General features: G+C 36.6%; 1 protein-coding gene across 4 annotated transcripts in view; it reads left to right on the top strand.

Annotated features, from left to right (window-relative positions):
* LOC128700170 (zinc finger protein ubi-d4) overlaps positions 1-23,362 on the top strand; it is a 68,820-nt gene that overhangs the window by 6,595 nt on the left and 38,863 nt on the right. For 2 of the 4 annotated variants that reach the window (XM_053793163.2, XM_053793161.2), the window contains exons 4-6: positions 5,019-5,129; positions 6,719-6,865; positions 13,785-13,844. In XM_053793163.2, the coding sequence (XP_053649138.1) occupies positions 5,019-5,129; positions 6,719-6,865; positions 13,785-13,844 (318 nt within the window). The remainder of the gene's footprint in view (positions 1-5,018; positions 5,130-6,718; positions 6,866-13,784; positions 13,845-23,362) is intronic. The other 2 variants (XM_053793164.2, XM_053793162.2) reach the window with 1 other exon arrangement.

Raw genomic sequence — 23,362 nt, 5'->3', positions numbered from 1 at the left:
ATTTTCTGCATAATATTTACACCACACATTGCCCTTAAACAGGACATCTCCGCTGCCTCCAACCGTCTCCTCGCTGCTGCATTTACCACCCAAGCTTCACACCCATATAAGAGTGTTGGTACTACTATACTTTCATACATTCCCTTCTTTGCCTCCATAGATAACGTTTTTTTGACTCCACATATACCTCAACGCACCACTCACCTTTTTTCCCTCATCAATTCTATGATTAACCTCATCCTTCATAAATCCATCCGCCGACACGTCAACTCCCAAGTATCTGAAAACATTCACTTCTTCCATACTCCTCCTCCCCAATTTGATATCCAATTTTTCTTTATCTAAATCATTTGACACCCTCATCACCTTACTCTTTTCTATGTTCACTTTCAACTTTCTACCTTTACACACATTCCCAAACTCATCCACTAACCTTTGCAATTTTTCTTTAGAATCTCCCATAAGCACAGTATCATCAGCAAAAAGTAACTGTGTCAATTCCCATTTTGAATTTGATTCCCCATAATTTAATCCCACCCCTCTCCCAAACACCCTAGCATTTACTTCCTTTACAACCCCATCTATAAATATATTAAACAACCATGGTGACATTACACATCCCTGTCTAAGACCTACTTTTACCGGGAAGTAGTCTCCCTCTCTTCTACACACCCTAACCTGAGCCTCACTATCCTCATAAAAACTCTTTACAGCATTTAATAACTTACCACCTATTCCATATACTTGCAACATCTGCCACATTGCTCCTCTATCCACTCTATCATATGCCTTTTCTAAATCCATAAATGCAATAAAAACTTCCCTATCTTTATCTAAATACTGTTCACATATATGCTTCAATGTAAACACCTGATCTACACATCCCCTACCCACTCTAAAACCTCCTTGCTCATCCGCAATCCTACATTCTGTCTTACCTCTAATTCTTTCAATTATAACCCTACCGTACACTTTTCCTGGTATACTCAGTAAGCTTATTCCTCTATAATTTTTACAGTCTCTTTTGTCCCCTTTCCCTTTATATAAAGGGACTATACATGCTCTCTGCCAATCCCTAGGTACCTTCCCCTCTTTCATACATTTATTAAACAAAAGTACCAACCACTCCAACACTATATCCCCCCCTGCTTTTAACATTTCTGTCATGATCCCATCAGTTCCAGCTGCTTTACCCCCTTTCATTTTACGTAATGCCTCACGTACCTCCCCCACACTTACATTCTGCTCTTCTTCACTCCTAAAAGATGGTATACCTCCCTGACCAGTGCATGAAATTACTGCCTCTGTTTCTTCCTTAACATTTAAAAGTTCCTCAAAATATTCTCGCCATCTACCCAATACCTCCATCTCCCCATCTACTAACTCCCCTACTCTGTTTTTAACTGACAAATCCATATTTTCCCTAGGCTTTCTTAACTTGTTTAACTCACTCCAAAATTTTTTCTTATTTTCATTAAAATTTCTTGACAGTGCCTCTCCCACTCTATCATCTGCTCTCCTTTTGCACTCTCTCACCACTCTCTTTACCTTTCTTTTACTCTCCATATACTCTGCTCTTCTTATAACACTTCTGCTTTGTAAAAACCTCTCATAAGCTACCTTTTTCTCTTTTATCACACCCTTTACTTCATCATTCCACCAATCACTCCTCTTTCCTCCTGCCCCCACCCTCCTATAACCACAAACTTCTGCCCCACATTCTAATACTGCATTTTTAAAACTATTCCAACCCTCTTCAACCCCCCCACTACTCATCTTTGCACTAGCCCACCTTTCTGCCAATAGTCGCTTATATCTCACCCGAACTTCCTCCTCCCTTAGTTTATACACTTTCACTTCCCTCTTACTTGTTGTTGCCACCTTCCTCTTTTCCCATCTACCTCTTACTCTAACTGTAGCTACAACTAAATAATGATCCGATATATCAGTTGCCCCTCTATAAACATGTACATCCTGGAGCCTACCCATCAACCTTTTATCCACCAATACATAATCTATATACAATATATACATATATACATATATACATATATACATATATACATATATACATATATACATATATACATATATACTATATACATATACAAGCATATATATACACACACCCCTCTGAGTTATCTTCTATTTTCTTTCTAGTTCTTATTCTTGTTTATTTCCTCTTATCTCCATGGGGAAGTGGAACAGAATTCTTCCTCCGTAGGCCATGCGTGTTGTAAGAGGTGACTAAAATGCCGGGAGCAAGGGGCTAGTAACCCCTTCTCCTGCATAAATTACTAAATTTAAAAAGAGAAACTTTTGTTTTTCTTTTTAGGCCACCCTGCCTTGGTGGGATATGGCCGGTTTGTTAAAAAAAAAAAATTTACTGTTCAAGGAACTTGAAAGTGTTTTCAGTAATTTAGGTGCTTGATTGAATTTATATGGTCTGTGGCTTTACTTTTTCATTAAGAAAGCTGTGTATGGTGTATTCAAAATATATCCTATTGTAATTGACATTGTAACACATGGTAGCTGTTTTGGAAATTTGCTGCACTGGATATTAAATAAAATAGAAACAGACAAGATAGAAAAATGGGTTTTTAAAGAATCTTAAGAACTGAGCTGTCCAATTTAGATTTTTTTCAGCATTTCTCTACAAGAGAGTAAATTTATATACCAATAGAAGATAGCACACATTATGCCAATAGTGTGTTTAAGCCAGGTAAGATCCTGGCATTGAAGATTGGGTTGGTCAAATGTTTGTTAGTGGGATAAATTGTGAAGGACCTGCCTAGTATGGGCCAACAGGCCTGCTACAGTGTTCCTCCTTTCTTATGTTCTTATAAGTCGGTTTTGCTGAAAAGCGTTTTTGTAAAAAATATTGAAAAAAGACATTACCTATTGACTGGTAAACAGTCAAGGTTTCAGTCTGGGAATTCTTATATATCAGATCTATTAAGGCATTATGACAGTCACCAAAATTATTTGAGGAAAATTAAATAGGCAGATCATATTTATCTAGATTTTTGGAAGGTTTTTGATAGTTTCCCATGAGAAACTAAATTTAGAAATTTCAAAACATAGGAGGAATGAAACTATTAAAACGGATAAGAAACTTTAAAAGAAAAATGCAAGCAGTGATAAGAGGAGAAATTTCCTCTTGGGGAAATGCTACCCGTGGGGTGCCACAAGGGTCTTACTTACCTCTTTGTTTTTAACCCTTTCAGGGTCCGTGCTGTAGATCTACGGCTTTACGTTCAGGGCCCAAACCGTAGATCTACACCGTGAGCTCAGCTCACTCTGATAGGCTGTGAGTGGTAAATTTGGGCCTAGATGTGAGAGAATACATCTGTTTGGTATGTGTGCACCACATAAAACAAATCCTGCAGCGCACAGTGTATAATGAGAGGAAAAAAACTGAGACCGTGATTTTTTTATTAAAACAGCGACTTTGCAGTGTTTTTTCGTATGCTTTTTATAGTTGTATTTGCGATTTCTTGGTCTCATTTGATAGAATGGAAGACATATTACAGAAATAGAGATGATTTTGATTGGTTTTAGCACTGGAAATGGCTTGAAACTGAGCTCAAAGTAGCGGAAATGTTAAATTTTTGCCGATGTTCAGGAGTATACAAACGACCTCACACGTCTAATACACTCCAGCTGGTGGGTCTAATACACATTCACAAATGTGGTGATGATATTTATACAATTATTACAATATTGCATAACAGTAAATCTTCTATTTTTTGGGTTTGAATAAAAATTCATTGTGTGAATAAAAAATCAAAATGGAATTCATTTGTAAAGCCTCAAAACATAACTAATGTACAGAGGAAATGTTAGTTTAGTGCCAGGAATACCTACATTGTTTATTCTCGACCCTGTTTTGAAATTGGAGTATTTTGAACTTTATGTTAAATTGGCTAAATTACCAATTTCCAATCACTTATTTTGTAGTTGAAACAGTTGACTTGGCAATTTCTTGTGCTCAATCGATAGAATAGAAGTAATACTAGTGAAATAGCTAAGAATTTGGTCAACTGGAATAATGTAATTGGCGTAAAATGGGAGTCAAAGTCGGCAAAATCGCCGATTCGTAAATATCGCCGACACATCAAAATTCGCAAGAGCATAATTTCGTCAGTTTTCCATCAAATTTCGTACTTTTTGTTTTATTACCTACAGAAAAAGATTCTCTACCATTTTAAAAGAAAAAAATTTTTTTTTTTAAATTCTTGGACCTTGGTGCGCACTTTGAAATTTGGCCTCTGGACCCTGAAAGGGTTAATTTATGTGAAAAACTTACCAAAAAGGATAGGTAAACTATATGAATGTGTTTTCAAGTGATGCAGAATCTTCTGTAAAATAATAAAAATGACTTTAAACGTTTACAGGATGATAGATAGGATAATGGCACATAGCCTGTAAATGATATAAAAAAAAAAAATTCATTGTACATAATGTACAGGCATCCATCACTTCAGGGAGCAATTTTTATGTACAGAGAAAAAATTTTATATAGTGTTTTGCATTTTCCTTGTGCTGTTTATGGAACTTTTTTGAAAAGAATGAATGTAGGGTAGATAATTATATAAAGTACATGGGGTGAGGCAGAGTGCACTTTAGAGATACTTGTGTGGAACTTTTTTTGTATAGATCATATTTACATAGATCAATGTTTGTGTAATTTTAGTTTTTCACTCTGCAATTTTATGCCTGATAATAGTAGAGTTAACTTTAAAAGTCAACATTCTTGGGGCTGGTCATACTGATTTCTAGAGAATATCGACTATCAGCACTATGTTAATGTTAAGTAGAAACTATGGAACAGTGTTAAACAGTCAGTGGCTAGCGGAGTTCTTAAGGATCAGTGTTAGGGTGCCATATTGTTCCTGGTGTTTATTAATAACCTGATTATAGGAGTTTTCCTTTGTGTGTCAGCATATTCTTTAATCTTCAAGATCAACAGCTGTACATGACAATTGTGTACTACCAATTTTTTCTCAATTTTTCAGGCAGCTAAAGCAGACCCAGATGAGCATACAATTACAACAGTGGAAAATCCTGCAGCAATTGTTGCTGCTGTTGTTGAAGAACCTGTTCTTCAACCAGAAAAAGTGATATTGGTAAGACTGCTTGTGGTATTTGTTGTAACAGTGCAGGACAAATAAAAGAAACCATAAAAGCAAGGTATTTTAAGACCTTTTATAAATGCATGTCTGTGTTTTCTGTTATAAATTAGTATTATAAATAAATTATAAATAAGATTTTTTGTGATGTTGACATCCATTAATTATTATTTTTAAAAAGTGGCATTTTATTAGCCAGGGATAAACCAAGTTGTGTGCATAATATAATAATAATACAAATTACAACTTGTTAAGCAAAGAATTGCTTACAGTAAAACTTGTTAGATCTAGCCAAGTTGAGACTGAGACCTGCCTGAGCTTGAGGAGAAGAGTTCTAGCTCTTGGTCCCATCTTGTGATTCCACTGACTTATGTGATTGAGCCCTGTCATCTCTCTCTCTGAATCCCATGCATGGAGTTTGTTAAGCACTGCCATGGATGTTTTTAAAACACTTCATATTTATTATGTACTATACACAGTAACTTTTCATATTTACTTACTTTAACATGTGGTTTAGTGAGTTGTATGAAGACTGATATTGTGCATTAGGTACAAGAAAACAGTTCTTAATGACCCATACAAGTTTAGTGTTTTTTAAGGTACAGGAAAATATTACAAGTAGGGATGTTGTGGTTATTTAAATCATGAGATCTGTGCAATTTTAGCAAGACAGCTATTGAATTAATGATGGGGAATGTTTCCTTTGAGTCATCCTTCCTTGGTAGAACACAGCTGAGGTGGTAAAAACAATATGTATTTAGAGTCTCAAAAACCCACTGATTTTCACATTGTCTGCTCATGGCCACCCTCCCATCCCAATTAACATTTTTAAATTTTGAATCAGTTTCAGTCAAGCTATCTGTCAAAGTTGGTCATTTGAAGATCAGATCTAACAAGTTTCACTGTAGTGAGTGTGAGTGTGAGTGAAATGCATTATTCATACAAGATTTTTTAAAGGTAATTTTGATCAGAGATTTGGAAAGGTCAACAGTCAGAATGCCCAAACTGTTCTTAATAGAAATCTCTCAAAAACTGAAATACATATAAGGTGTTGCCAATAGTAAGAGCGAAATCAGCGTTTGACCCTTAGTAAAGCATAAAATGCCTGGTTAAGATGTTCAGTTCTCCCTCTTGGCATTGCCTTGTGCATACTTTCAATAAAGGTTTAAGACCCCTTTAAGGTATAGAGAGTGCCAGTACTTGGCAGAAATGAAAAAAGCTCAATGTTAAACTGAATGATATATGTGGATTCTTTAGGAACAAGGGTAAACTAGTAGCAGTTCTTTGACTTAGTACATCCCGTCTTGTCTGCTATTTCCATTTTGAGCTGTAAGTAATGACATAATGCTAAAATGTCATTACATTACTACTTACCTAATTGGCATCCATTGTCTATACCATTTTGCTCACATAATTCAGTACTTTAAAAGGGAATGGTATTGAAAAACAATAATTGAGACTCGAGAGCCTAATTTATAATGCTTTCCATGCTGTATCATAAAACTGCAATTCCTCATTCCGTTGTCAATCTTCTTCAAAGATCTTGCTTTGATATTTAATAAAATGATGATGTTTTGATCATCTAGCCAGAGCAGTGGGCAACTTTCTACGAGGAGCCTCCTTTTGAAGAAGAGTTAGAAGATGAATTTGAGTCCGAGGAGGATTTTGATGATGAAACATACAATCGCAAGGGCAGCAAACGAAAGAAGGCTCCAGTAGGAAGAAAACCTAAGGTATGCATCTGATTGTTTGCATTCTCCTTCCTTATCTAAGTAGTTCAGCTTCTTAGATTTTTAACTCACTCACATTTGCAAACAGATGGATACTAATATGTCATTGAAAACTATAGTATGTAATACTGTACTGTAGTAAGGTTTTGCTATGTAATGCATGTGATAAATACTATCTTGTTAAAGACTGCACTGTAGTAGTTATGTAGTACTGTACTTTTTGTTGTTGTGATAACAACAGTGGGAAACAAAATATTTTTCTTGTTAAATTTTGAGAAAATTATGAATAAGTTAAATGAGGCTTAAAGATAAATTTGTGTCTGTTTTATTATAAATTTTGCCCTCGGCAACAAAAACTCAATGGTGGACCATAATCAGAGTTATAAGGGTATTTAATTTTTTTCACGTTTGCCTTGTATTGTCCAAAATCTAAATATTTAATTTTAAGTAAAGAACTTAAATTTTTGGGATTTTTATATTTTTTTTTAGATTTAAGTATTTAAGGATATTTTAACTTTTTCATTAAAGTTAAGTTTAGTACACACTGTACCTTGGTATTTTTCCCAGGCTGTTTTCATTTGACTTGTTTATAGTTTAATGTTCTCTGATTAACTGGTAGATTTTACATTTCATGGGTACTTTCACTTCAGATACATTCAGTGAAAATAGAATTCTTTCTCAGCTCTAATTTAATTGAGCTATTTAATTTCATCTTCCAGTGAGATATTGGCTGATGTAATATTCTCTTCAAATGATCTCAAACATGACATCTGCACTATTATCAGCTCGCTCTCCATGGTATTTAAAAACCATGCCTCGGCCTCTAATATTTTCCTTACACAATGGTCTTGGATATGGCGTCTGCACTGCCACCAGCTTTCTCTTTCTTCAACATTCAAAGACTATTTCTCAGCTATATGTTCTCACACACTGGTCTCAGATACAGTATCTTCACTGTCAGCAGACTTCTCACTGCCTTATTGAAAGACCATGCCTCAGTCTCTAATGTTATTTCACATTGATCTTGGATATGGCATCATCACTGCCAGTCACCAAACTTCTTGCTGCAATATTTAATAAGCATGCTTCACTTATACTATACTTTAATACCTACTTCTATTTTGCATCCATTGATGGACTCTTCTCTTGATAGTCCTTTCCTTCAACTGTTCTTCTGATTGCTGTCATATTTCATAGTCCCAACTGCTAGCACATTCTCTTCTAAATCTCTATATATTCATTTATTCCATTCTCCTTACCTTTCTCCAGTCTAATATCCAATATTTCATTGCCTTACTTTTAACTCTCATTATCTTCCTCTTTTCTATAGTGTTTAGTTTGATAAATTAGACACATGTGCAACTCTTGGGTATCTTTATTGATACCCAAGAGTTGCACATGTGTCTAATTTATCAACATGTCAGTTCTCTGAACCATTCATCTACAGTGTTTAGTTTAAGCTTTTTTCTTCTGCACTCTTTCCAAACTCATCCACGAACTAACGGAATTTCTTTCTTTTAACAAACCGACTGTATCCCACCGAGGCAGGGTGGCCCAAAAAGAAAAACAAAAGTTTCTCTTCATAACTTTAGTAATGTATACAGAAGGGGTTACTAGCCCCTTGCTCCCAGCATTTTAGTCGCCTCTTACAAAATGCATGGCTTACGGAGGAAGAATTCTGTTCCACTTCCTTGTGGAGAACTATTCTGCTGAATTCCTCCCCAAGGAAAGTATTGTGGCATTGCAGTGAGGCTGAGGTTGGAGGCAGTATCAGTATCATGTTTGAGGTGAATGTGGTGAGAATGTTATGCAGAGAATAAGGGATGAAGAGATTATGTGGTAGTGTGGAAGGTATAATTCAGGGAGCAGTAGGGAGGTTAAGATTGTTCTTCATTTAGAAAGGAAAGAGCAAGAAAAGATCATCAAGAGGGGTGTATAAATTTGGAGTAGGTTAAGAGAAGTGTAGGGAGCATTCCTTATAGGTGGTTTTGCAAGAATAGGACTTGAGCATTCAACATGTATGTGTGAGCTTGTTAAGTTTAAATGAGTGAAGACAAGTGGTTTATAAGATTTAACATGCTAATGTAAGTAAGGTAATATCTATGAAATGATTCAGGGAAACGAGTTAACCTGGCTTGAGTTCTGGAGGTGGAAAGTATAGTGCCTGCACTTTGAAGGATGGGTGGGAATGTTGCAGTTTGTTGGGTCATTGAATTGTGATGTCCACACACACTTCTAGCAAGGCAGCTGTTGATTGAACAATGGTGAGTGCGTCTCCTTCTTTGGATCACCCTAACTTAGTGGAAAGTGGATGCTGCGATAAAAAACTCAACAATCCTAAAAGCATGTGGAATTGCCATTGAGGATGCCTCTGATAGCTTGTCACGAAACAATATATGGTACTTTAAGTCACAGTCCACCCACAGTTTGGAGAGTCAACTTTAGACAGTATTTTTGGTCCTTCCAAGACAAGTATGAAATCCAGGTCCAGGATGGACCAAAACCCTTTCTCAGGTTTCCTTTCCAAATTGTGAGTTAGCTGTGAATTTTTCCAGCTATGATAGTATGACTTTTATTCTTCAGAATGTTAAGCCTTTACAAATTGTACACCAATAATTGTTGATTAATAATATCAAAATATATTGAAATCTCATCATACCTGAAGCAGCTCTGCAATCTTCTACTCATTTCTAGAATAAATTTAAGTTAGTATTAGAAGAGATAAGGAAAAGTTGTGGGGTTATCAGAAGTATATATAATTTAGAGGGCTGAGGAGTGGTAGTTCAGGTGGTTTTGGCATTTAGAGAAAATGGAGCAAAATACGATGACTAGGAGGGTACATAAAGCCGGGATGGAGGGAAAGGGTGTAGGGGTCACCCCAGGGAGGATTGTAGGGAGGGAGTAAAGGAGGTTTCAAGCGTTAGGAGGTTAAATATCCAACAATCTTGTACGAGCACATTAGATAGGAATGAGTGGAGAAAAGATATTTTCAAGACTTGACATGCTACTGGAATATGAGCAAGGTACATTTATGAGGAGATTCAGAGAAACCGGTTAGCTGGACTTGAGCATCGATGATGGAAAGTGTAGCACCTGTTCTCAAAACAGAGTTGGGAATGTTGCCGTTTGGAGGGCCATCTGAACTGTGGTGTCTGCATGATTCTGGTAGGACAATTATTGATTGATTGATTGAATGAATGATGGTGAAAAATTTTTTGTCACCCTAACTGGTGGGAGGCAGCTACTGTTTAAAAAAAAAATTATATCAGGAGCATATATACTGTACATAGTTACCTCATTTTCCAATTTTATATTATACTGGACTCTAAGAATTATTTTATACTGTATTTAAATACATTTTATTGCTCTGTTTTTATTTTTGATGCAATAGTATGCAGTGTATTGTTACCCACTAATGTTATCTGTTATGATTAGTATCATGCCATTGCTTAGCATTCATAGAAAGCTTGTCTTCTCTCTTTCTTGTGTTTCACCTGTTTCCATAAATCTTTCTTTCAACACACCGGCCGTATCCCACCGAGGTGGGGTGGCCCAAAAGGAAAAACGAAAGTTTCTCCTTTCAAATTTAGTAATATATACAGGAGAAGGGATTACTAGCCCCTTGCTCCCGGCATTTCAGTCTCCTCCTACGACACGCATGGCTTACGGAGGAAGAATTCTGTTCCACTTCCCCATGGAGATAAGAGGAAATAAACAAGAACAAGAACTAGAAAGAAAATAGCAGAAAACCCTGAGGGGTGTGTGTGTATATATATGCTTGTACATGTATGTGTAGTGTGGCCTAAGTGTAAGTAGAAGTAGCAAGACGTACCTGAAATCTTGCATGTTTATGAGACAGACAGAAGACACCAGCATCCTACCATTATGTAAAACAATTACAGGCTTTCGTTTTACACTCACTTGGCAGAACGGTAGTACCTCCCTGGGCGGTTGCTGTCTACCAACCTACTACCTAATGTTTCCATAAATGTATTATATTAATACACTGTATTAATTTAATATTACATTACAGTCCTAACTCTGCTAATCAGGCTTTATCAGGGCTAGAGGCAATTGGGAATAGCTTGCTGTCTGGTATAGAACAATAAAAAACTTTTAAGGTGAACAACAAAATATGGTATTTAACAATAAATGTTTGGTATTTTCTTGCAAGTACAGTGAATACACTTAAACATTATACAAGTCATATGGGGTAGTAGCATTTGTTTAAAATGTGTAATTACAGCACACTATTCACAGGATGATCTACTCTTGGTGTACCCCTCTAGGAAGGATACTTGATGCTGGTAAGGGGCTCTTGATCTCAGGAATTGGGCTCCTCTCTCCTTCCTTTGATTGAACCATGTTGCCTCCCATAATATAGGCACCGTATGACTCAAATGGGTGTGATGCTTTCCCCTAAATATAATATGTAATAATAATGCACCTGATGCAAGGTTCACAATGTCTGTCAGGCTCAGCACAATTTGATTCCTCGAGAATAACCAAGTGTCTTGCCAACAACCAGCATGTACACCAGGTGTAATACAGTACTACAATTATTAGAAAATCACTGTTAGACTTACAAAATGACATAAACATTGGACAAAAGGTGTTATTGGTTTCTCCTTCATTATTAAATGCTTTACCAGGATATATACCTAGTGTAATACTTTATGGATGAGCAGAATATCTGTAATGTACACATTGACTTAAGATAACAGTAAGTGTTTTCCCAGCCAAAAATGACTGATGAGCATTTGCGGTCAGCCTCTGTTAGCTTTAAAGGCAAGATGGTTACACCCTGGTGTAGTGTGGTGTCATCAGTCATAATTTGAAAAAAAAAATATATATATATATATAAAAAATTACAGAAAGTGTACAGAGTACAAAATCTTCAGAAACCAACTTCCGGTATTAATCCTGGCAACAGAAACAGACTTTTTTGCCAGTTTAGGTAGAGTGCATATGTCTGACTCTCACCTGTGTATCAGTGACAAACTTTTCCCACTCTCTTGGGTATGTTTTCCCTCATCTTGTCCTGGCTGCTGGGCACATTAAAGGCAGGTGCACCATTCAGCAGCTCCATTTTTTCTGTTCTGTGAATATTTCACTGTTTTGTGAGGGTATAGGTGTCCCACTCTGCCAGAGCTGAGGCAAAGGGGTCTACTTGACCCATTTGGGAATGCTTTTGTTCCTGTTTCTATCTGCAAAAGGAACCATTCCCTTTCCTTTCATCATCCAGCTTTGAGTAAAACTTCTTCCTGATACACTGGGAAGCATGGATTAATGTACCAAAAGCACTCACAGGTTCTATAAATCCCCAACAACAAGAACAGAAACAATATCCAAGCAGCCAGAATTAGCCTGCACATGATAACTGTGTTTGACTGTACATGTATTTATCTTTTTCCACCTCCCGGTTTCCATCCGTAGTCTTGTTTTATTTTCACTTGTTTTTTCAGTTTAGTAAGGTATTGAATTGAGCTGCATGTCTGCCTTATTTTCTTAAGGCATCTCTTCATCCTCATGTGTATTTTTTGCATCCATTGTTAAATACTTGCATGGAATCACAATCAGTGTTTTTTTGCATATGTAGTATAGTCTTCATAGAAGGTAGGAGGTATTCACTTTTTCTTAAAATATTTATCACATTGCTTAATTATCAATACTGTATTTCAGTGAAAATTGAATTGCCCTCATCCAAATTTTATCTCTAAATGAACAAGATGATAGCAATTAAATTTTCCCAAAACTAATGGTAATTATTCACTACAGTGAATATTTTGAGAAGAAATGGTCTTTTTCTACCTCCTGTGCAGTATGCTTCTATAAAACTTACAGTAGTGTAGTATTATGTTTCATTCTCATTGGGTTTCCTACAACATGAATATAAGCCTTATTATGAGGGTGTAAATTGCCTTATAAAATGATGACAGCATCTTCAATTCTTAATATCACTTAAGAGTATAAGAAGAAATAAGTGTTAAGTATACAGTTCTTAAGTGTGTGAGCTTCCTGGCTGGGAAGTTCTTGGGGTATATGTGGCATTACTGAAAGTTACAGGTAGACTCATCATCCTTAATATATTAAAATGTCATAACACTATGTAGACAAAAACTATAAAAAAGAAAGACTGAAAATAATTGATTCCTTGCATGCATTATCTGTGTTTCTAAGGAACTCGGATGTTGAATTTACTCTATAAACACTGCCTCGCATAAGGCCTTGTTGCTCGATGAATGCTATCAAGACATTAAGAAATCAGAGTTACTGTATGTGCTTGGATTATCAAGCACAGGATTATTAGAAGTGTTTCCTCCATTAAATTGTTATTCATGAGCACACATTGCAATTGGCATTAGACAGGAGTGAGTGGAGGCAAATGGTACTTGGTAGGCTGTTGGAGTGTGAGCAAGGTAACATTTTGGTAAGGTATTCAGGGAAACTGGTTAGCTGGACTTGAGTCCTGGAGGTGGGAAGTACAGTGCATTCACTCTGAAGGAAGAGTGGGGATATTTGCAGTTTGGCAGGACATCTGAACTGTAGTAGTATAGGCATGCCTCTGGCAAGACAGTGATAGTGAATGATGGTAAAAGTGTTTCTTCATTTGGGTCACCCTACCTCAGTGGGAAACGACCAGTGTGCTAAAAAAAATTGTCGTGCACTCCTTGCTATACTCCTAAAGGCACTTAAAAGATTTTACACCACAACTTTTATTTAGCAACATGCCATAATTACACGTACACATTAATACTTGTATGGAGGAGGCTGGGTGTTCCTTTAGAGCAGAGGTTGATGGTACTCTTCACTTTACTGTAGGACGTATGTCAAGTACACACCATCTTCAGGTATATTGTAAAATCTTTGCCAACCTTTCCTTCTCACTATAGTGAACTCCTTTGTTTATGCCCACAATGAGGCTGCTGGTGGAATTCCTAAGAAAACCACCAAAAAGAAGACGTCCGAGAATAACGTGCAGGTATGTCTGGAATTTTATTGTGTAATATCCTTTAAAAAAGGAGGGTGCCTTGATGTTGGTGAAGGACTCTGTTTTCAAGGAATTTGAGCTACCCTCCTCTTCCTTGGATTAAATGTTATTAAAATTAACTGTTTAGTGAATATTTTAATAATGATGTAATAGCTGCATTATCTTTTGTGTATATAAGTAATCGTTTTGCTTTTTTGAATAGTTATTTATGTAGTGTAAGGTATTTGTTAACTTTATGGTATCTTTATATGTATGTATTAGACTCCTTTGCCAAAAAGCCATCAGTACCTCTCAGTATTTAATTGCACCATTTACCACTTGTCCATAATTTCCCACTATATAACCTCAGTACAAGATCAATATTCTTTCTGTTGCTCAAATAATTTAAGAATCTCAGTGTCTAGCTATTGCATTCTTATATTTTTTTATTTTGAAATCCACACTTGTCACATTCTTATATTCCCCTATTGTATAAAGGTTTACATAGCTTTTCTTTTATGCACACACACACACATACATTGATTTTGAATTTAGCCTCTTTAAAAGAGCGTATAAAGCAATGAACAACCTACTCACCATACTTGCAAGTGCCATACAGCAAACTCTGCCAAAAGAATCCTTGGTAATAAATTTTTTTTAAGTATGTTCAGTTATAGTACAATGCCCCTAAACGGACATGATAATGTAGCATTGCTCAAATCACTGAGTACCCATTTTCCTTTATGTTATCAGAGACGTGATTAAAAACAACTTCACTAGTGTATCCGCCATACCTGGTTATATGATTATCTGCAGCTGTACAACATACAAGAAAGGTGGAGGCACTGCTATTTTTTTTATGCTGATGAATTCAATAATATCAATATCACCAACACCAGCAATGAGTGTACTGACTATGTATATTTGCTTAGTTCATCAAAAACAATACCAATAATCTAATAACAATTGAGGTAATTTATAGAATCCCTTGCTCCAACTTAAGCTGCAGTGACAACCTAGAAAACATGTTAATAACCAGCAAGTTCAATTAAGACAACTCCCTCTCAACTACTGTTACTTCAAATAAGGTTTAACAATTTCTTCTCTAATCTTATAAATGTCCCAGAGGCCCTTGCCACCACGGCAGCTGTCTGACTGATAATTACCCAAGTTGCTCCCACTTGGCTTATTCTACAATCTCTGAAATAGCATCACTCATAAAATTAATAAAAAAGTCAGCAAATAGCAAAGAATACCCACCATTATCTACAGGAAAGCTACACAAGTATTATCTCTCCCTATTTCAGCATTTTTCAACCAATCATGTGAGGAACACACCTTTCCAAACTATCTCAGAAGAGCCAGGGTAACACCCATCCAGAAAGATAGTGATCATACCTACATTAATTAACAATTACTGCTCAGTATTTAACCTGCCAATGCTATCAAAAATACTTGAGAAAGTGATATACAGACAGCCATATTTAACTAGGCATAATGTGCCAACTCTGCCAGTTTAGATTAAGACCCCAAAAAATACTAATGATGCAGTCATAAAAATGCCCAACACAGTTGATGCAGCACATGGAGCGTGTAACCAGTTCAGTTTTCTGCTGATATGCTATGGTCTGTTGACATGAACAAGATAATCTTCACAAAATTTTATCACTATGAATTCTAAGGGCTTGCATATAGCTGCATGAAATCTTAACAGATACCAGCACACAGCTCATATCCAGCTAATTTCAAAAAAGGATCCAAATCTCCAAAATTAGATGTTATGTTTCCCACTCTGTCTAACTACTACTATTGTTGATCCATACCTCACCTATGGAATTTGTATCTGGGGTTCTAGCTCAAGCCAGTTATCACATAAGTAAAGGTAGTTATCTGAACCATCACAAACTCAAATTTTAGGCAGCTAATGTCCTTATTTAGCTCCCTAAACCATGCATTTTACTGTTCATGCTACATCTTCAAAACACTACACTATAACAACAATGCTGACCTAAGACACTTCCTGGATATCTGTAACACAGATATCACGGACATCACACGTGTAACAAATGCCTCTTGATATTCTCTGTGTTTGCCTGAATCTTTAGAAACTCCATGCAAATAAAGGGGACCAAAAATGTGGAATAACCTGCCAGATTACTTAAAAATTTGTAGCAGTGATTTTAAACAATCTGAAAAGATAACTGTGTGCTTAATGTATTTCCTTGTAACAATTTATAATGTAACCAAGTTATTAATTTCACCATATTCCTTTTAATTTTACTTAATCATTTCCCCAACCATTATTACATCATTAATTATTAAAAATAATTTAATTTAATAGTCTTTCACTGAATGCTCAAATTTCACTAAAATCAGCATTGCAACATTATGTAATTTAATATTTTAGCTTGTGCTGCATTTATATGCGTTATCTAATATACATTTTTCTAATTTCTATATTGTTAGTATTAGCTCTAAACATAAGACTGCCCAAAATGCTGTGCATTTTGAAACATACACTATCTACTCTTGTGTCTAATTGGGAAATAGTTATCTTGTACAGAATGTTTTTTTTACCTCTATTAAAAGAATATCATAAGTGGTGAGGATTTTGATTTCAATGTCTTGAAGCTGTTGCTAAACAACTATCATTATGTTACGAGGTCTGGTCGTGGACCGGGCACTGGGGGATGTTGACCCCGTCCAGGTATGCAAGGCTATGAATAATTATTGCTTCTTACAGACACTCAATTTTCTGAACGAGTAAGAGGTAGATGAGAAAAGAAGAACATGGCAAAAACAAGCAAATGGGAGATAAAAGTGTATAAACTAAGGCAGGATGAAATTCGGGTGAGATATAAGCAACTATTGGTAGAAAGGTGGGCTGGTGCAAATATGAGGAGTGGGGGGGGGGGCTGAAGAGAGTTGGAAAAGTTTTAAAAATGCAGTATTAGAATGTGGGGCAGAAGTTTGTGGTTATAGGAGGGTGGGTGCAGAAGGAAAGTGGAGTAATTGGTGGAATGATGAAGTAAAGGGTGTGATAAAAGAGAAAAAGTTAGCTTATGAGAGGTTTTTACAAAGCAGAAGTGTTATAAGAAGAGTAGAGTATATGGAGAGTAAAAGAAAGGTGAAGAGAGTGGTGAGAGAGTGCAAAAGGAGAGCAGATGATAGTGGGAGAGGCACTGTCAAGGAATTTTAATGAAAATAAGAAAAATTTTTGGAGTGAGTTAAATAAGTTAAGAAAGCCTAGAGAACGAATGGATTTTCCAGTTAAAAACAGAGTAGGGGAGTTAGTAGATGGGGAGATGGAGGTTTTGGGTAGATGGTGGGAATATTTTGAGGAACTTCTAAATGTCGACGAAGAAAGGGAAGCGCTAATTTCATGCACTGACCAGGGAGGTATACCATCTTTTAGGAGTGAAGAAGACCAGGATGTGAGTGTGTGGGAGGTGCGTGAGGCATTACGTAGAATGAAAGGGGGTAAAGCAGCTGGAACTGACGGGATCATGACAGAAATGTTATAAGCAGGGGGGGGATATAGTGTTGGAGTGGTTGGCATTTTTGTTTAATAAATGTATGAAAGAGGGGAAGGTACCTAGGGATTGGCAGAGAGCATGTATAGTCCCTTTATATAAAGGGAAGGGGGACAAAAGAGATTGTAAAAATTATAGAGGAATAAGTTTACTGAGTATACCAGGAAAAGTGTACGGTAGGGTTATAATTGAAAGAATTAGAGGTAAGACAGAATGTAGGATTGCGGATGAGCAAGGAGGTTTCAGAGTGGGTAGGGGATGTGTAGATCAAGTGTTTACATTGAAGCATGTATGTGAACAGTATTTAGATAAAGGTAGGGAAGTTTTTAATTGCATTTATGGATTTTGAAAAGGCATATGATAGAATGGATAGGGGAGCAATGTGGCAGATGTTGCAAGTATGTATGTGGAATAGGTGGTAAGTTACTAAATGCTGTAAAGAGTTTTTATGAGGATAGTGAGGTTCAGGTTAGGGTGTGTAGAAGAGAGGGAGACTACTTCCCAGTAAAAGTAGGTCTTAGACAGGGATGTGTAATGTCACCATGGTTGTTTAATATATTTATAGATGGGGGTTGTAAAAGAAGTAAATGCTAGGGTGTTCAGGAGAGGGGTGGGATTAAATTATGGGGAATTATATACAAAATGGGAATTGACACTTGCTTTTTGCTTTTTTTTTTTTTTTTTTTTTTTATTCGCCGGTATTCTCCCGGCCCGGGTCTTTTCCAAGTAGTGGTGACCCGGCCTTGGCTCCCTATCTGGGGAGTGTCTCGAGACTTAAGTCTCCCATGGGAGGAGGTACAAGTACCTCCTCATCTTTGGGACCAAGTGTCCCCAGGCCTAGCCACATTCCCCGCCCTCACGGGGCTCGTAGGAAGAAGCTAGGCCTCTGGTCTGCCATCTACCCCGCCTCAAAGGGGCTCGTGGGGATGGCAGTCTTATGAGCTGCAGATGGTAGCAAGCTCAGACTGCTTTTTGCTGATGATACTGTGCTTATGGGAGATTCTAAAGAAAAATTGCAAAGGTTAGTGGATGAGTTTGGGAGTGTGTGTAAAGGTAGAAAGTTGAAAGTGAACATAGAAAAGAGTAAGGTGATGAGGGTATCAAATGATTTAGATAAAGAAAAATTGGATATTAAATTGGGGAGGAGGAGTATGGAAGAAGTGAATGTTTTCAGATACTTGGGAGTTGATGTGTCAGCAGATGGATTTATGAAGGATGAGGTTAATCATAGAATTGATGAGGGGAAAAAAGATGAGTGGTGCATTGAGGTATATGTGGAGACAAAAAACGTTATCTATGGGGCAAAGAAGGGAATGTATGAAAGTATAGTAGTACCAACACTCTTATATGGGTGTGAAGCTTGGGTTGTGAATGCAGCAGCGAGGAGGCGGTTGGAGGCAGTGGAGATGTCCTGCCTAAGGGCAATGTGTGGTGTAAATATGCAGAAAATTTGGAGTGTGGAAATTAGGAAAAGGTGTGGAGTTAATAAAATTATTAGTCAGAGGGCTGAAGAGGGGTTGTTGAGGTGGTTTGGTCACTAGAATGGATCAAAGTAGAATGACATGGAGAGCGCATAAATCTGTAGGGGAAGGAAGGCGGAGTAGGGGTCGTCCTCGAAAAGGTTGGAAGGAAGGGGTAAGGGAGGTTTTGTGGGCGAGGGGCTTGGACTTTCAGCAGGCATGCATGAGCATGTTCGATAGGAGTGAATGGAGACGAATGGTATTTGGGACCTGACGATCTGTTGGAGTGTGAGCAGGGTAATATTTAGTGAATGGATTCAGGGAAACCGGCTATTTTTGTATAGCCGGACTTGAGTCCTGGAAATGGGAAGTACAATGCCTGCACTCTAAAGGAGGGGTTTGGGATATTAGCAGTTTAGAGGGATATGTTGTGTATCTTTATACATATATGCTTCTAAACTGTTGTGTTCTGAGCACCTCTGCCAAAACAGTGATTATGTGTGAGTGAGGTGAAAGTGTTGAATGATGATGAAAGTATTTTCTTTTTGGGGATTTTCTTTTTTTTTTGGGTCACCCTGCCTCGGTAGGAGATGACTGACTTGTTAAAAAAAAAAAATAAGAGTTTGAAAATAAAATGAGGATACAATACTAAAACAATATTAATTAGATTATCCTGTATCCCTGGTTGAAACGTTTTGTACTAATTAATTTTAGATCTCCATTCAGATGAGGGATGGGGGGGTAGTTCATGAATGTACGTATTCTTTTTATCTTATTGTATATCTGATTTATTTTTAGTTTAGTAGGTGCCCCTCTGAGATTCTTTTTCCTTATATAGTCTTCATGTTTTTTTCTGTTTATAGCTTGAGAATTCCACTTTGCATTGATTTAATACTTTTAAACATTTCCATATCTTAATAGACTTTAGAGTCGTATTGTAACTGGGGAATATATCTTCATGGTGACCATTTTTAAAATGATTTTTAGGGGAGTCTTGTCTTTGTGCTAGAGGAACAAAAAACCGTGCAAATGGCACATCAGACCTACTTCATTGTATTTAATACTAGCATGAAACTAAAGGAAGTCCAGGCTTCACTATGAAACTAGTCCTAGAGCTAAAATCATTGTCTGATGGAGATAACTAAAGGAAGAGCAGAAGGGATATAATCATGGTATAAAAGATACTTGGATGACTCAGTAGGGCAGAGAGAGAGACTGTTTAAAATGAGAATCTGGATTCATCATTGTATAGATGAAGAAGAGGGTGCAGTTGAGTCAGAGATGTCATGCAGAACAGTAGAGTACAGTACGGGCAAGCCTTGTAGGATGGTTCTGAAAACAAAAAATACCATTTCAAATGGGGCAACTTTAAAACAGATCATGGTTCCAGGCAAAAAATATTTAGATTGAAAGTAGAGAAATATTTGGCCTAGAAAGGTATGTTAAACAATCTTAATTCAGCCATAGCTATTAATTCCATTGCATGGTCTCCTGGTTTACCTGACTTGGGAGATCATTGTACAAATGAAAACAGTTTGTTCTGCAATTGTTTATTCTGCAAGGGATACACTGTCCACACACTTAATTGGCAAATTTTAAAATAGCCTTCAGATGTATGGATGGGGAAATGGTAAAAACTGTTCACAACATATTTCAACTTTATCTTGAAATTTGTAATAGTGGAATGGTGTCTGCACCTAAAAACAAAAAAATGTGGAAAAGATGAAGAAATTTTAAGGTGAATTTCAGAATGGCAACAAAGAAAGTCTGAATTCTTTAGACAAGCCCTCACTGGCTGATAGAAGTGGAATAGGAGCTATGATTACCACATGTGTACCGTATAAGATTATTTTCGATATGATAGAATTGATAAGAAAGATTTCCTAATGTCACCAACAGGGAGAACAAGCAGCAGTGACAATAATTTAAGAAAGAGGTACCGAAAGGATAAGTAGAAAGAGATAGTAGATTAATGGAATGAGTTACAAAAGATTAGCAAGTTCAACAACTGTTGGAGGCTTAAAACTTGGAAAACTACATGCAAGAGGTGAAATAATGAGGAAGATGAGAGAATGGAAAGACTTCATGATGACTTGAACAAACTACAAAAGTATTCTGGTTACTGCCTGAATTCAGGATAAATACAGAGTAATGAAAATATAAGGGGAAGAGAGAGTGGACTCAGAATGCAACCTGGGACCTAGGAGGAGGGATGCTGTACACAATTTCAATACAAAAACTTCGTGAGAAAGCATTATACCAAGCATATCACCAGATGTATGTATCACCCATCATACACAAAACTAGCTTATCTATGAATTGCTTTCAGGAATATTAACTAACATTCATTTAGGATATCATACACTGCTCCAGTTAGGCCCATCTTAGAGTAGCATGTGGTACTAGCATCTAATCAAGAACACAAAGAAAATCCAGTGGTTTGAAAGATATAAATTACTAGGATGTCAACCTTGCAGTACTAGAAGAGAGGATGAGGAGAATGGAAAGGAATGATAGACAAAATACTCTGGAGACTAGATGAAGTGGATAAAGATGAGCTGTTTGAGATACTAGGAGAGATAGCCTAGGAAATTTCAGTGTTAGTTCAAGAAGTGGTAAGTACAGACTAGGCAAGAGGTGATGGAGGTTTCGAGAGTAGGTATGATCAGGCATTGCAGGCCTTCCTTCTGCTCTCCGTATTCCTATAGTTTATTACTTATTTTGTGATTGATGCGAAGAAAACTTTCTTTACAGAAACTTTTCAGTATACTAATGTTGGATGTTTTAACATTTGGGGGATGTAAAAGTTTGTAGTAGGCATCTTTGAACCCATGTCACCGTGGTTGGGCACTCTTTTATTAAACATAAAGGAATTAGCAAAATAAATAAAAAGTTACTAGTTAATAATAGAATATTAATGGAAACAGTAATGTACTGTATTGTAATCTAGCTAAATGAGTCCTAAGATAATATGGACTATTTTGCATACTGAATTTAGCACCTCCCCATGATGGTCATAATACTAATCAACATCATCTCTAGCTCTAAGGCCAGTGCTCTATTACATCTTGAGCATACAACACTGCTTGACGTTTATTCCCCGACACTTAACTTTAGTACAGTGAATCCTCTCATTAACAGACTAATGGGACAGGGGATGTACAATTTTGCCAGTTATCCAAAAGTTCTGAATTACAAAATTAATTTTCATGATCATCGGGTTGTTTTCTGAATGTGTAAACTTGGTCTGCTGATGCAGAAGACAACTGGACACTAAGAATGCAGGTATTGTAGCCTGCAGTCTTACAGTACTGTACTATATAGTAATTTTATAGTACTGTATGTAATTTACAGTAATTTTACTTAGCTTTTCATGGTGGAGAGATGAGGTGTAAATTGCTGTGATTGAGTCAGAGGAACTGTAGTAAACTTAAGAGCATAGTCTGTAAGTTTGTTCTTGCTTCTTAACACCATATTCCTTACATCCCTGTGCTACTGAGATGCCAGACTCAATCTTCTTTAATAGTTCAAGGTTGTTCTTAATACTGACAACCACATGTTTTCTCTTGGCACCACCACTTGTTTTAGAAGCTATTGTTAATTGCACTTTACTTAATATGTAATAGCCACTAAATGCTCTGAATCCAGGGAAAATTAGAGACTGAATGACGAGTGTGTGCTTGAGTGAGAACAATACACTGGAGCAGGTGACCTACACCTCAGGGAACACTGAAAGTGGACAGGTCTTGTACAAGGCTGTTCTGGCCCCTACCTGACAAACATTGGTGTCTTTGGGCTTAGTTCAGTACTTCGGAAGACAACAGGACACAATTGCTATGGACAAAATCCAGAATTACAGATTTTTGTACGTTTTGTTGAATACTGTACTTCCAGCGTTTGTCCAGCTAATTATTTATTTTATCCTAAATTGCCGAAATCTGTTAATGAGAGGTTTTACCGTACGATGTATCTCTTGTATACTTGTTAAAAGGACAACCCTTACAACACTCCTATTGTAATAATAGCACTCTTCTTAGATATTTAATGTGCATTAGAAAAAATACAATGCATATATTGTATATTTGTTGAAAAGAAAGCTCCTGCTATATAATGTAACACATTAGAGTAATTTATATTAATTATTATTGAAGTAAGAGATAATCATTAACACCCATGCAAGATACTTAGTGTTGGCACAATAAAGGCTTAACCAACAGTATTACAACTAAAGAAAAGGGCATGTGCGAGTCGTGTATAATTACCTCAGATCAGCTGCTATATACGTACCATTAAGCATAACACTTTTCTTAAGTACATAATATGCATTAGAAAAAATCCAGTGCATCTCTTGTCATCTCTTATTGAAAGTGATGCCTCTTACATTACCCCTTTTATATTAGACCTCTTTGTAAGTCTTTACTGTGCATTAGAAAAAAGATCATATATACTTTATACACAGTACTGTATTAAAAAATATTATTGATCATAAATAACAAAAAAGGCACAATACCGTGACTGGAACGATACACAAATAACC

The sequence above is a fragment of the Cherax quadricarinatus genome, chromosome 74 (assembly GCF_038502225.1).
Source record: "Cherax quadricarinatus isolate ZL_2023a chromosome 74, ASM3850222v1, whole genome shotgun sequence".
NCBI classification, from domain to species: Eukaryota; Metazoa; Arthropoda; class Malacostraca; order Decapoda; family Parastacidae; genus Cherax; species Cherax quadricarinatus.
Note: the sequence above shows the minus strand (reverse complement) of the source record. Positions and strands in the feature narration are given on the sequence as shown.